The sequence below is a fragment of the Otolemur garnettii genome, unplaced genomic scaffold, assembly GCF_000181295.1.
Source record: "Otolemur garnettii isolate 467f Iridium unplaced genomic scaffold, OtoGar3 scaffold00071, whole genome shotgun sequence".
NCBI classification, from domain to species: Eukaryota; Metazoa; Chordata; class Mammalia; order Primates; family Galagidae; genus Otolemur; species Otolemur garnettii.
This window is the reverse complement of record NW_003852466.1, coordinates 8,182,849-8,198,629: the sequence shown is the minus strand read 5'-3', so window position 1 is coordinate 8,198,629 and position 15,781 is coordinate 8,182,849. Positions and strand designations below refer to the sequence as shown.

The 15,781-nt window shown below is 42.5% G+C and overlaps 1 protein-coding gene across 1 annotated transcript in view; it reads right to left on the bottom strand.

Annotated features, from left to right (window-relative positions):
- Positions 1-11,491: 11,491 nt before the first annotated feature.
- Positions 11,492-15,781, bottom strand: part of ST18 (ST18, C2H2C-type zinc finger) — a 100,410-nt gene continuing 96,120 nt past the window's right edge. Inside the window, exons 20-21 of the mRNA XM_023515414.1 lie at positions 14,808-14,951; positions 11,492-11,672 (exon numbers count right to left, since the gene is read on the bottom strand). Of these exons, the coding sequence (XP_023371182.1) occupies positions 11,532-11,672; positions 14,808-14,951 (285 nt within the window). The 3' untranslated portion in view covers positions 11,492-11,531. The remainder of the gene's footprint in view (positions 11,673-14,807; positions 14,952-15,781) is intronic.

Here is a 15,781-nt window from a genome sequence, read left to right as displayed (position 1 = left end):
GTAGAGAGCGACCCACTTCCTAGCTTTCTCTACTTCTTTGCCAAGAACGTCATATATGATAAAAATATATATTCAGTGTCCAAAGATAAATTTTCAGTTTCTACCACTTCCTTCAACACAGCTTTAAGACAAGAGGCATGTTGCAATGCCAGCTGTTCTCTGTGAATGAAGGCTTTGTAGGCTGGCGTTCAAGTTTAGCCAGTTTTATTCTGTTACTAAATGCCCTTCCTTTTATTCACACTTATCAGGGATCTGTTAGTGCTGATACTAAGTATAACTTATGAATTAAAATACTCATTAAGTTACCAAAAACAAAAAAATGTCAACAGGCTTTGAGTGATAACAAGTCTCCCTCATGAATTGTGTGGCTGTGTGTTGTGTGCATATGAGTGTGGGCTCCAGACCCACAATGGTGGAGTTCAGATCCAAGCTCTGCCACTTGAGAGCTTTATAATCTTAGTTTAAGAAATCTCCATATGCCTGCTCCTAAAATTCTTAGGTTGAAAGCCTACCTCCCAAAGTGATGGTATTAGGACACAACCCTCATGTAGAAGATGAGTATGCTTATGAAAGAAAACCCTAACCCCTTCTGCTTTGAGGACACAGAGAAAGAATTGCCATCTGTGAACCAGGAAGCAGACCCTCACCTGGCCCTGATCGTGGACTTCACAGTGCCCTGAACTGCAAGAAATAAATTGCTGTTGTTTATAAGCCACCCAGGCTATGACATTTTGTTAACACAGCCAAAATGGACAGTGCCTCAGTTTTTCCACCTATCACTGGGGAGATTGTTAGTACCTGCCTCATGGGAGTGTTTTTCTAAGTGGAAGTATTTATGTTGCAGTTTCCAAGTCTTCATTTTCATTTCAGTGAATCAGTTTTGAGCACTTCATTCATTTTTATGTATCAGTAATATAATACAACAAAAGAAGACAATAAAAATGTAATCAACTTAAAGACTAGCACCCAAAAGACATGAAAATACACTTGCTGAGCGGAACTGCACCCCATTAACTGAGTTAGTCTTCATAAACTAACCCAAGCCATCCTGTAGCTCATTTGCAGTTTTCAAGAACCTAATGACATGGATTTCTGTGAAAATAAAAATTTTGATTCTATTTCAAATTTGTAAAATGTATTTGACAAATTTGTGTCTCTCCTTGTTCTCTGAAACTTCCTCCGCCAGCAGGTGACTTGGTGGGGCCCACCATGGTCTGCTTCACACACTGTAGAAGACCCAGCGTCTGATGCTCAGCAAGGCTTCAGGTTTTTTCTGCCCAGAAATAAAAAAACAAAAACAAACAGACAAAACTCCATGGGCAGTGAGTGTCCAAATGAAACATAGGTATCAATTTCCTTAGCTCATCTAAAAGTTATGATAATTCTACTTTTTGAAATGTTTGCTTGAACCAGCCTCCTTCCCATGGTCAATGCAGCCACCTCTGTCGAGTGTCCTCACCCCTTCAGTCTGTGCAGCAGCTGCCTGACAGTCCTCACATCTCACTCTCCACGGTCCCTTTCATCCCCACACAAGGCTGGCGTGCTTTTCAGTCAAGGACCTGATTTAGTTTTCATGTGGAAGAACCATGATATTTGGAGTCAGATAGACTTGGGTTTGCATTTGAGCTATTCAATTAGCTGGCTGGTATTTTTGGACAAGTGACTAAAGTCTTTTGAGCCTTGAGTAAGATTTAAGCAAAATAAAAATATAAGTAATTGCCTGGTGATGAGAGGCCTTCTAAGATCACATATGCCCAGCATTTGGTTTACACAAGGCCTCCCTTCTGCACCTGCTTCAGCCTGGTCATCACTCTCACTATCTGTCAAGGGCAAGGGCAGTACATCTATTTTCTGATGAGACCCTTTCCAGATACATGCAGTAAGGGAGGGCCAGATTGAGATGTCCTAGTCATTAGTAGATGATGACCTTGACCTTGCTCTTGCCATGTTTTCAGAGTACAGTAGGCTCCGTCACAAACACCTGCTGATCCGGGCTGTCCAGTCCCACACTTGTCCTGAGGCCAACTATGCCCATTCTAGGGCTTTAGGATGCTTTAACTCCATAGAAAAATTGCATATTTAACTTGGAGACTGGAAACCATTCAACCCACACAGCTCACCATATATAGAGGATGCCAACAAAATATATACACATTTTAAGAAAGGAAAAAGCTTTAATAGTCAAGTCGTGTTTGACATCTGCAATTACAAGAGGTGCTCAAACATGACCTGTACTCATCTCTTGTTATTGGTATATATTATTACCATTTTAATACAATTGTTTTCCTTTCTTAAAATGCGTATACCTTTTTTTGCACCCTCTGTACAATGGCTTAACTTTACTTTCACACTGTCTTTATTCACAATAATTTATAATAACTTCATTATTGCAGGCAGTTCTGTCCAGGAAGAATGAAAACTGCAAATAACTTTGTTGCTCATACCAGAATATTCTGAAAATCCTCTGAAATGAGCACCAGTCCAGTCAGCTTTCAATAGATAGTACCAAACAGCAGTTTGCTCTTCCAGACTCCCTTCAGATCTCTCCCCTCTGAACCCGTGTCCACTGATGGTACATTTCAGGTCACGGACTTTACTACAATCTGTCGTACACCAGAGACCCTAAACTATAAACAACCCACTTTCATCTCCCTCATCAAGGGGCTACTGGCCTGTGCAGGGGGTTCTCTGCTTCCCACCTCATTGAAAAAATGGGAAAGACTCTCCTGATATAGTCTTCAGTTTTCTACTTTCTAATAGGTTTTCTAAGATTGTAATTCAGCATTAATAAATGCTGAAAATGTTTTCCAACTATTAAAGTCATCTTTTCAGCCAGAACTAGGTCATGTAGATGGGTAATTATAAAATAAAAAGCTACCATGAGCAGATTTTCAGGTTATGCTGGCAGGTTTGATCCATTCATGGGTTTTATAGTGTGATTAACCTCTTTTTTTCTTTATCTGAATATGTAAAAACTGTAGTTCTGAGATGTTTCTATGCTGGGGATTTTCTCTCTCAAGGATTAAAAAAAAGCATCATGACTTTTAAGCTACAGAAAAGGCAAAAGGTAGATTTTTTTTGGCTTTCCTTTTAAAATAATTTTTAATTATTTTTATTTAACATTTTGTATCTTATTTAATGATTTTTAAAAAAAAATTTGTAAAGATGTGGTTCTACTCTGTTTCTCAGTGTGCTACAGTGGTGCAATTGCAGCTCACTGCGACCTTGAACTCTTGGGCTAGAGCAACTCTCCCGCCTCAGCCTCCCCAGTAGCTGGGACTATAGGTGGGCGCCACCATGCCCAGAAAATTTTAGAAAAATTTTTATAGATATGGGCTCCCTCTATGTTGCCTGGGTTGGTCTCAAAATCCTGGTCTCAGGGAATCTTTCCAGTTTGGCCTCTCAAAGTGCTGGAATTAGAGGGGTGAACCAGGCACCCAGCCAACTTTTCTTTTTGAACACTTTCTGGTTTCCTGCAAAGGAAAGATCAGATAATAGTGTTCAATAGAAATTTAGTGAGAGATACACATATAATTTTACATTTTCTAGCAGTCATATTGACAATAAGTAAAAAGGAAAGGAGAAATTCCTTTTTAAACTATTATTTTATTCAACTCAATATATCCAACATATTTTTATTTTAACCTGTGGTACTAGCCATAATTCAGTGCTCCATAGCTCCTGTTTGGAAAATGTAGGAAGGTTGATATGAAGGAGAAGCCTGTAGAGGCTGAGGACGACCGAGGGCAGAGATTGGTCTGGTGGGCAGGACCCCAGTTCAGAGGGTGGAGGGAAGTGGTGGGGCACTGCTGAGCCCTTCTCAGCAGTACAGATTACTGAGCCCCTTCCTGAATCCTTTTAAAAGTATTTCCTGATTATCATAATTCATAATTCACATCACTATGGGAATAAAATAATATGTGTAAAGTATTTGGGAAGCCTTAGGTGAAAATCAAACTCTTGATAATTGTGATGAACACCCCTGTTTAGGGGTCATGGGACGCCCGTGGTACCTGTGGAGACTGTGAGTGTCTCCAGCCCTGGGAGTCAGCATCCGCTGTTGCCTTCGAGAGATTCTTATTTACTTTTATTTATTTCTGAAAACCAAGATTGATAACTTCTCTTACCTTTGTTTCTTCTCTTTCTCTTCCTTTCCTTCTTTTCCTGATTCTGTTGAGTATTTAGTTTTATTACTAATCTAGATGATTCACTAGAGATGAAAGTGTGTGTTCAAGTAAGTAAAAACTCTGCCTTTCCAAAGAAGTATCCAGGAAGGCTCCTGAAACATTTACAATAAAGCTTTTAGGTTTTTAATGATTCAAAATTGAACCATTTATGTATCTGCTTACCAAAAACCAGGGGATATTGACTGAAGATATATTCATAGGTATGTGTGGACATCGGGTCTGTACAATGTGGATTCCATAGAACACAACCAGTTCACCTTGACAGAGTGAGGGGCAGGAGATGGCAAAGTTGGGATATTTCTGTGATTTGAGGGGTCTGGTTTCAGGAAGGCCTTTGAATGTGAGGGCATGATTAGAATTGGGCAAGTTCAGGATATAACAATTTAGGAGAGAGGTGTGTGGCAAAGCCAGGGTTCCAAAGTGAGTCTCGGGGTATAAACAATCATTTGATGCTAAAGATTGTCTTCAGGAGGGGTGTTTATTCTGAGAGTACATTGAGTAGCTTAGTTCTGTCTAGTTCAGGTAAATTGTTAGGAAATTCTTGGAACAAATAATGATGATATTTTCTTTCTTTTTTTTTTTTTTCTGGGCAAGAATTTCCTGGAGTAAGTAAACTCGTGTTAATGGAGCCCATCCAGGAGACAAGACTTCCCTGTCACATCAAGCCATGGCCCATGCACTCAGCCAAATGTTTCTGGTCCTCAGCTCTTTGATGAGGCACAAAACTTGAAAGTCCTTCCTCATGTTTCTGGAATTCACATAGACTAATCTTGGAGATCAATTCTTTAAAAGCATTATCAGAATGTTTCTTAGTATGTTTTGTGCTGCACACCTGGGCTGGGTGATTTATAGAGATCATAGTGATGATGGCTGAAAAGCTGGAGCTTAGACATCTGGTGAGGGCCTCAGGGAGTTTCCTCTGGTGGAGCATGATGAAGAGGAGCCGGCCTGTGCAGAGATCACACAGCAAGGAAGGACACCAACCCAGGGAGATGCAAGGCTCTCTTAACAACCAGCTCTCTCAGCAATGATCAGTGAGAATGTAGCCACCCGACCCTATTCTGTGAGGGATGTGCCCCCATGACCCAAACATCTCCCATTACTGAGGGTCAGATTTCCACATGAGGTTTGGAGGGACAAACATTCACAGCAGAGTAATGGATCCTCAAAGTGCCATTCACCCTTTATAATATCTAACCTATAAATCTAACCCTGGATTTCATTTAAAATTGAGCAAGGCAATCAGTTCTAGAATGAAAGTGACAACATGTATATATGGTGATACATATCTGAGTAGAAAATTCTACTAAAACGGCAGCTGTTTCTTAAGAGCAGTGAACTTTACATTCTCTTTATGTTTTTAAATATTTATTAGCTGGCAAAGGTCAGTAAAAGTGTCCTTGTATTTGTTGGGGGCCAATGCAAAACTGTCAGACATACATAAAGCAGCAAATGACAGAGCAAAATAATTAGATTGTTTTGCTCGAAAAATAATGTAAAAAGGGAGCTATTTATATTTTCCTTATTTTGACTGTTATTACAACTCATATTAAGATTTTTCAAACCAAATTCATCAAACAAATTATTGAGGTGTCACATTTTTCTGATATGCCTTTACAAAGAAAAGACATTCTAATGGTGTGCTCTAAATGTGAAAATGATGCTTCTTCGAACAGCTTTTCCTAGAGTGGTGATTAACTGACCATCCCTGGCCCTGTGACTCTGTGAAGGGAGACAGCTAAGGGTGAGCTTAGCTGGTGATCCTGAGAGGCAGGGGTACAGGTGGCAGTGATGGCCCCAGGAAGGGACACAGCTCATCTCTGGATCATAACAGAGTTGACTGCTGACCTTGGTACATATCCCTAAGCCATCAAACTAATTCTTTATTCTCTCTAAGCCTCAGTCTTTTATCAGCATAATGTTGACCATAATGCTTCCATTGCCATGTGGCTGTGGAGCCTTTGAGAGAAAATTTCAGTAGGTACCATGATCACAGTGTCAAGATTCAGGAATACTGGGATAGATCTGGGCCCTTGCCTATATCTTAACCTTATCTAATTCTTACTTTCTGTCTTCCAGATGAGATATCATCTGACAGGCAACCCGATCTGGTTGGTTAGAGCAGGTGGGTCCGGGAGGCTCTGCTGGGCTCACTCACTATGAACATGCAGGTTGGAGTCCCATTATTGTCTTGATGATAAAAAGCTGCTCCAGAAGAGCAGAGTTAATGAAAAGATTGGAGAGAGTATATGCTTTGCTTTTTAACCAAATGCATCCGAGGTAGAATCCTGGCTGTACCTTTTCCTAGACCTATGGTCTTAAGCAAGTCACTAACTTTGCTGAGTATTCATTTCTTCATCAGTTTAATTGGACATTATGATTTTCACTCAATATATTTGAGGATTCTGTGAGATGAAGTGTACAGAGCATCACTGATTGTGTCTGGCCCTGGAGACAGTTACCAACAAGTTAAATCTGCTTACTTTATAATTATCTGCTCAATAATGAGAGGAAATACCTGGCTACTCTTCCCAGACCACAATAAAATGGGTGTAATGAGTGGAAAGAGGGGTAGAAAATATTAGTTTTATGACTACTATGGAAATATCTATGTACCATACCAAGTTGATTCTGCAGGCCCAGAACTTTCTACAGTTTGGTGTGGACAGTCTCTATATCAGTGATTTTCAACTGGTGTGCCATGAGAAGATCTTAGATGTGCCTCGAAAAATTTTAAAGATCATTCATTAAATTATTCTTGAGGGTGGCGCCTGAGGCTCAATGAGTAGGGCGCTAGTTCCATAAACCGAGGGTGGTGGGTTCAAACATAGCCTTGGCCAAACTGCAACAAAAAAATAGCTGGGTGTTGTGGTGGGCACCTATAGTCAAAGCTACTGGGGAGGCTGAGGCAGGAGAATCCTCTAAGTCCAGGAGTTGGAGGTTGCTGTGAGCTGTGACGCCACAGCACTCTACTGAGGGTGACAAAATGAGACATGATCTGTAAAAAAAAAAAAAAATTATTCTTGAAAACATTCAAAGTACAGTAAGTATATTCCTTTTTTGATCAGCATAATTTAAGTGTGCCATGGAAATTTAACTAGGGGTTCAAGTGTGCCATGAGATAAAAATGGTGAAAAACACTGCTGCTGTCTACACTGGCCTGGACTCGAACCCAGAAAACACCATTAATCTTTGTTTCCTGCTGTGCCTCAAATGTACAGCACTGGACGTGGTGCCTTGATAGAAGAGTGTTAGTTGTTTGAATTGCTGGAAATCTGATCCCGTCATTTTCTGTCTTTGGAATACTGACTCCACCTGTGGCAGTGTAGGCAATGACTTCCTCTCCCACTTACCTGGGCTTTCTGCCTCTTACCTGCTCCCTTCTCTCCATTTTTTAAATATTTTCAATAGATGAAGCTGCTGACTCAGCTTCTCTTACCCACGGGCCTTCACCAGGGCAGTTGCTGCCTGCACTACTTGTTCTGAAATTTTCCCCCTAAGCCACCAGCAGTTCCCAGAACCCCACATTTGTTGGCTTTCCTCACACGGTTGCTGTAGGAACCTGTGTGTGCCCTGTTGGCGGTTGGGGCTCCTCGTTTCCTGAACCCAGTTGTCCTGGCAGTTGAAGCGAGGTTCGGCGGTAATCAAAGCAAAAGTGAGTGGAAATTGAAAATAAAACTGAGCGCACAGGCAGTGTGGAGAGAGAGCGAAGGACCTGCGGAGTTCCAGGGTAACAGACACCTGGGAATGTCTGGGAAGGATGTTTCAGGAAGAACAAAGAAAGTTTAGAGCACTTCCAGAAGCGGGTCCCTCTTGTGAAGGAGCGAAGGCGAGAGGGAGGCACACCGGGCAGTGCGGTGTCAGTGCCCCTTCCCCTCAGTTTGAAATCGGTCACCTTTCATTGGTCTCTCCGCACTGCCAGGCATTACTGCCCTTTTCTACTGGTTAAGTGGGGAAAGATTTTATGGGCCCTCCGGACTTCCTTGTCCCACTGACCAGGCTTCTCCCCCCCCCCCTTGAAGCCCCTCCCTGCTGTCCCTTCTCATGCCCGTCTGGGGACCCAGGGCTTATTTTGTCATCTCTCCCTCAGCTGACCTGGAAGTCAGAAAGCGGGTCTGGCAAATGTGTTCCAATTAAACATCTATCGTACGAATGGAGGACTCTTTCTTACTCTCAGAGGACCGACGGAGCTGTAGACACGACTCCCAGTGGGAAATCATCCTAGTCAGGTCAAGATGCACGCACTCGGCACAGGGTGAGCGCAGGGCTGCACCTGGGCCCCATTTCCACAGGCCGTGTCACACTCCCACCTGGCACACGGACGTTTGGTGACTAAAGGAGAGCCCCGCTGTGCATTAACAACCGTGTGCTGACCACTGTTACCCGAAGGTCCACCCAGGTCCAGGCCAGCCTTTCCTCTGGGGATCCAGCCTTCCCTGACATCAGTGTGGGTTCATTACATGGATGGCAAAGACTTTTACCACACTGAGGAGAAATGGAAACTGGTTCTAGAAATGTGTAAATCTAGGCAGAAACTGGAAAATTAAATCAGGGTGCCTGTTGGACTTTAGAAAGGAAAAACACGCAAGCACAGAGGTGATGTCAATTCATGTTTTTCTTTGATCTGAGTTCCACCAGCTTGTATGGATACCGAGGTGTACTCGGTACCCGAATCGATTTTGGAATCGGGAGGGTGAGCCCTGCATTTTGTCACTTACTAGATCCAGGTGAATTTCCCACTAGTGAAAGTCAAGGTGTTCCTGATGTCAAAGCGTTGCCTGCTCTGGAGATGTGTGTCCCCGCAAAGGCCACGGTGACTTGTCCATCCACCAAATGGTCCACAGAGGGCAAAAGGAATAAGCCAGACAGACTGTTGCCAGAGCAAAAATGCCTCAGGATTGCGTGCTGGCTCAAGGCCCCTCACCTACCTCAACAGAGCGCACAGTGGAACAGTAGTTGTTGTGGGACACTAGTCTCCATGGAGCAGCCTGAGAAAGATCACGTCAAAACTCATTACCAATTTTTATTTCCTACCATACACCAAATGTACAGCACTGAACACAATTTTGTTGCTTTGATGTAAGAAATATTAAGTGTTTGGAGAAACAGTATACAAACAAACTACTTCAAATTAAAAAATGCAAACATCATTGCCTTTTTTGCTGTTTACAAAAGACCGAATTTACAGTATTGATCATTAACATAGTTAAAAGAAAAAAATTCAGTGCACATTACAAAACACATCAAGTACAAAGGAGGCAAATAAATACAAACATACCTCACAAAGCACCCTGCTCAAACTATGCAAACACAAATAAATTAACCTCAGGCCATAGGAAATTATAGTAATAAATATGTACGTTGGTAAGAGATTTATTTTAAATTAAATACAATATATAACAAACTCGTTAAACTATTTAGCAAATTAAATGTTTGTTTTTGTAATAAGTGAACTCATTTGTATGCATCTATGAAGTACTGTATAGCAAAATGTTTGCAAATACATTACTTTAATAGAAATTTTGTTTGGTGTTCCATTTATAATAGACAGCACATATGGTAGCTCTTTTTTAAAAAAATTGATTTTTAAATAACACCGTTCCTACCTAAGAACAGACATTTCATTTTCACTAAGCTAAGAGTCAAGAGTTCAAATGAACCCCAAACCAAAGATAAGCCCCACTTTTAATGCATCACGACGACCACAGTCTCATGGGAGTGGAATTATTGTTGAGTCTTACTTTTCATTTGTACGGGTATCAGCAGTAACAGTGGAATGTACCAAGCCTATGAATGCCATCACATTCAATCTAAATATCCATGAGGCTAATAGAAAATAAACACTTTAGTTATAGCACAGAAAAGTAAGCCCACACTAAATTCATGTGTACATTTACACAGAGGCACGTCTGCACATGAAATGTGTGTGCACACCAAAAAGGCAGTTTAGCTGGTTGTCTATACCTTTTCCTTAAAAAAAATAAATATAAAAAAATTTTGAAACAATGCATAACTACTTTACAATCCCTGAAATAGACATTGCCTTTACTATAGCAACTCCTAAGCTCTGATCCATTTAGTAATTCAAGATTGTGGGCTCAATTTTAGGGGTGGTGAGTGTCTGTGTGCCTGTGTGGACAGGCGCATGTGTACTTTGCAGCACTTGTAGTTCTGTGGCAAGACTTTTGTCAAATTCAATGTTGTCTTGTTTCCTAAGGAGGGCGAGACCAATGTTGCCAGCGTTTGAAGTAACCGCTCAGATTGGAGTAGCATTTTTGCACGTGTTACTATATTTCCCATTTCTTTCCAGTCAACCCAGTAAGATACATGCTATTTCAGGGGATATGGTATCTACAGAATTTCCTATTTGGATGTGTTTGTGTTTGCTAAGTACAAATCTACACCAATATTGTCACTTGTATGTTGTACCAACATATGGCAGGAAAGCCTGGCTGGTCACACCAAGTCTTATTTCTCATCTTGGGATAAGAGTTGCCAACTATCTGATATGACTCGAAAAACAGACAAATCTGCATCTCCAAAAAAAGCTTATGTTTCTTTAAAACATTTCAAATAAATAATTCACATTAACTAAAACCGTACAGCCAAGTGGAATACTTTGCGGATTGCTGTATTTAATTATTGCTAACAAATTCTGAGCAGGCTGTTTTCCGGCATCCTGTGCTTTTGTGAGTGCGGATCCCCCACTAGTGGGCACCATTTACCTTCTTATTCCCGCACGCAGCTCACCTGACCTCGAACTCGTTTATAAATACAAAAACCAGCAACAAGGTGGGGGCAAGGGGGAGGAGGGAGAGAAATGTGCAATAACAACCAAACTGGACCATAGGGCAGTCCTCAGGTAAGGATTTCCTCCACAGTCTTTTTGTTTTCTATTTAAACCCAGCAAGAGAGGTGATTTGAGAATAGCATTTCTATCTTAAATCTTATTGGAAAATAAATTAATAAACACACTTGTAAAAATATGGCAGACTTCAAAATGCAGTTAAAAGATAAAAAACTCTTTGATTAGTAATAAATAAATTATAAAAATGTCACATTTATTTTACATATACTTTACAAAACAAGAGTGCAATGAAGAAATGAAAGAAAAACATATGAAAATAAATAAGATCTAATAATTAACTGCATGGATTTTAATCCGAAGAGTTTATCATAGTTTTTCTTTCCTTTTTATGTCAGCTGGGGAAAAAAAATTAGTGCAATGTTGCCGTTGTCAATGCAGCACGCAGCCTCCATGCCTTAGCAGGGCTCGAGCCTCTCACAGATCCATCTGGAGTTGACGGCTGTTGGTAATTTCTGTTGCCCGGCAGCGCTGTGATCCTACACATGGATGCCCTTCACTGCCTGTTTGATACTTTCCAGCAGAGCTTTGCATTCCGGGGAATAGTCCCGTTCCAGATTGCTGTACATGTCTGTGAGTGTATTTACATATGCTTCAAAATTCTGCTCACTGATAGGTCCCTAAACGGAGACAAAACACATTGACCCAATCACCGTGGTTCAGGCTGAGGCAAAAGGAGGGCCAAGTGACCTGAAGAATATGGGTGACCCTCAGCCTGGGAGGGAGGGCAGGGGTCCATATGGCTGCTGGAGTGTGTGTGTGTGTGGGGGGGGGAGATGGAGAGAGACTGTGTGTGGGGACTCATCCGTTCACTGGGAATCCGTGGGATATTTGGGGTTGATTTGCAGCCATAGAAAGGGTATGTCGGGCCGAGGAGCTGGGTACCTCGGAACTGCTCCACTTCTCCTGGGAGGCGGCCTCGGCCACCACTGCATATGCTCAGTGCAAAAGAGACCTGTTCCAGGAATGGAATGCTGGCCAGGCTGGGGAGGAAGGGTCGCTTGTACTGAGTGGTGCCTTTAACAGCCCTGGGCTGGAATTTAAGGAATTTAAGATATGGGTAAGTTGCTCATTAACTACGTGCAATGGGACATTTTTCTCCTTCCTTCTCAGACACCTGTGGCCTGGCTGCCCCTGCAGAGCCCTTGAATGCCCCTGTTTATTCCTCTGGTGCAGAATATCAGCTTCACAAAGTCAAGAAGTGTTCATGCCTGTTCTCTCCGTGTGTTTTGGTATCTCCTTTGCTTGATGAGATTCTTCAAAGAGCACACACTGGGTATGTGTCTATTCACGTGAAAGTAAAGGGGATGCATGTTGCAAAGGCCTTTTTTGGTGCTTCTGTTTTCCTATCTTTTTGGAAACACATGACTTGTGTCTTACTTCACAGCATACTTGGAAGAAAGGACCTTTAAAAGGTCTAAATACAGTTATTTTTGCTATTTGGAAAATAAGTTTTCTAAATTTGAAAACTATGCGGCTGTGCTCCACAGTCTAACGCTATTGTCTGTTCCCTTTACCGTCCGCCTTTGCAGGGCCACCCACAGGTTTCATGGAGACTCTTGTAATTGCACCAGGACCAAGTGGCAGAGGGATGCTTGACAGGGGTAAAGCCAGGCCCACCTGACTGGTGGTGGCTTTGGAACTTTGACCAAGTTCTACAAACTAGCTGTGCTTTCTCTCCTCCACTCCAGAAAGGAGATACCAATGCTCACTACTGGGTGCTCTCCTGAACATTTCAAGTGATCGGCCTTAAAAATCAGCACTACAGCGCCTGTGTGGTGACTATATGAGGGATGAGTTATCTTGTGTGGTACATATATATATAGAGAGAGACACTGTTGAAGAAAAAAATAATAGAGTACACATTGGAAGCTAAAAGACAAACTTTAACAAACAATACCATGATAATGTCCCAGGAGGGCCTTCATCCAGCCACAGTATAGCTTTCCTTAATGCAGGTTGTTATGTTACTGTGTAAGTCTCCTTTCTGCACGTTGTTATGTTACTGATTTCTTTTGTGTGTGGGGGGGGCAGGTTTGTAATTGGATAAGAGTTGCAAGCTAGGAAGTTGGGTAAATAGAGGGATTTGCTGTTTTTTGTCTTTTTGAGACAGAGTCTCACTATGTTACCCTAGGTAGAGTGCCATGGCATTATAGCTCACAGCAACCTCAAACTCTTGAGCTCAAGAGATTCTCTTGCCTCAGTCTCTCGAGTAGCTGGGACTACAGGGGGGCACCACAATGCCCAGCTATTTTTTGATGCAGTTGACATTGTCGTTTAGCTGACCGGGCCAGGTTCAAACCCGCCAGCCTCAGCGTATGTGACTCATGTCATAACCACTGTGCTACAGGTGCCGAGCCAGGATTTGCTGTTTTAAACAAAACAAATTGTATTTCTTTACTATATGCCATTTCTGTAAACCATTTTTATCAGATTGATAGCTTTGGAACAATTGCTCTAGAAATGTAGGCTCTGAGGAAAGTCAAAGCATTCAACAATGCAATGCTTCTTCCAGAGATTTTCCTGTATTTATGGATATGTAAAAGAAACTAATTTTGTAAGAATTCTAAATACAGTTATGTGCTGCAGAACGTTTCAATGACCAATCACCTACACACTGGTAGTCTATGAGATTGTAACAGCATATTTTTACTGTACCTTTTCTATATTTGGATAAGTTTAGATACACAAACACCGTTGGGCTCCACTGGCCTGCAGTGCTCAGGACAGTCACGTGCTGCACAGACGTGTGTCCTGGGAACAGCAGCCTGGGTGTGCAGTGGGCTCTGCCATCTGGGCATGTGGGGTGAGCCTGTGGTGTCTGCACAACGATAGGCAGCTAAGGGCACCCAGAACTTGCCCGGCTACTGAAGAGCACATAACTGGAGATGCACACCAGAAATACATGCTCAGATTTAAAAATAAGCATGTCTTGCTCACTTTTGCGCTTTTTAATTTACACAAGGAGTGGTAAAGTGTGTTCTTTATACATAGACATCAGGAAAGCACCACGTATTTTGGGAATTAAGCTTTTTTTTCCTTTTTACAGTGCTTGAATTGGGTGCATGATATGGATGATTGGGTCTCAGATTTTGTAAGCTGTGGTGGAATCTTCTACTTGGAAATATATTTTCAGTGAGGGAATTTTGGCCTCTAACTTTCATATTACATTGTAAAACAAGCTGGGGTTTTTTGAGATAGTTTCTCACTCTGTCACCCTGAGTAGAGTGCTGTAGTGTCATAGCTCACAGCAACTTCGAACTCTTGGGCTCAAGCCTCCCAAGTAGCTGGGACTACAGGTGCCCACCACGATGCCTGGCTAGTTTTTATATTTTTTAATAGAGATAGGGTCTCACTCTTGCTCAGACTGGTCTCAAACTCCTGAACTCAAGTGATCCACCTGCTTCCACCTCCCAGAGTGCTAGAATTACAAGCATGAGCCACTGAGCTTGTTCTATGAAACAAGCTTTAAATAAACCTTCATCTTTAAGAGGCTTAGCTTCTAAAAATTCCTTGGCCTCAACATAATTTAAATATACCATCATATCCTCAGTGAAGGAGAGTGCTGCGGGTTAGAAGGTGGTGAAACGTGACCATCCTGTGACTGCTGACAGCTCGTCTCAAAGCTAAATAGCTCAGAGTGGCAGCCTTGTGCATGATGTCACTGCCGTGTATGATGGCACTGTGCGGTGCAAGTGTCAACATGCACGGTAAACACTTGTAAAGGAATAGCCAAGTTCTGGCCTTGGACTTACCATCTGCGGAAGCTGGATGTCGGCAAGGCTTGAAATGAGAGCTTGGCTCAGCCCCGCCAGCTCCTTCAGGAGACTCTCATTGTTCTGCTCTATGAGCTTGTTCTCCTCTTCGATGGTCTTCAAGTTGCTCTCCATGGACGTGATCTAAAATGGAAATAACCTGGGAGTATGAGAGGTAGAATTTGGAAGGAGTACAAAAGCTTTCTCTCCGGAGGAAACACACCAGCTGAATCTAAATGCCAAGCGATGTGCTGTGATTTCAATTGCAGCCCATCCTATTGCTCCAATGTTGGCATCACATTCCCAAATGGATTTCTTCAGCCCAGATTTGCCATGAATTGCAGATTTGACTTGTCCCACGGCCACGGGATGGATTTCTCACACTTGGCCTGCCCCAGGCCAACTTGCACTGTTTTCCCCCAAGCCTGCTGTGTTCAGACAGCAGCCAGAACTGTGTGGAGATGTCCACATGTCTCTGTGCCCCCTTCTCTCTCACACCTCAGACCTGCTGGGCACCTGATTCAAATACCCAGAGTGGGACTACTCTGGCTCCCTGCACTCCTGCCACCTGCCGCCCCCGGCGTGTGACTGTGCCACCTTCCCTACAATCTCCAGCTTTCCTCAACATCTACCAGAATGCAAATATCTTAAAATGCAAATAAGAATGTGTCAGGCTCATGTTACCCCTCAGCTCCAAGACCCCCAAATCAAGGTCTTCAAAATGGCCCTGTGGTGTCCTGGGACTCTCCTGGGACCTGCCCCCAGCTCACCCACCTGGGGCCACACGCCTCTTTGCTAGTTCTCAAATTGCAGGACCTCGCCCTTGGGGCTTTGCTATTTGAAATGCTCCACGTTGAGCGCTTCCTTCTTCCTGGGACCTTTTTTTTTTTTTTTTTTTTTTTTTGAGACAGAGCCTCAAGCTGTCCCCCTGGGTAGAGTGCTATGGCATTACAGCTCACAGCAACCTCCAACTC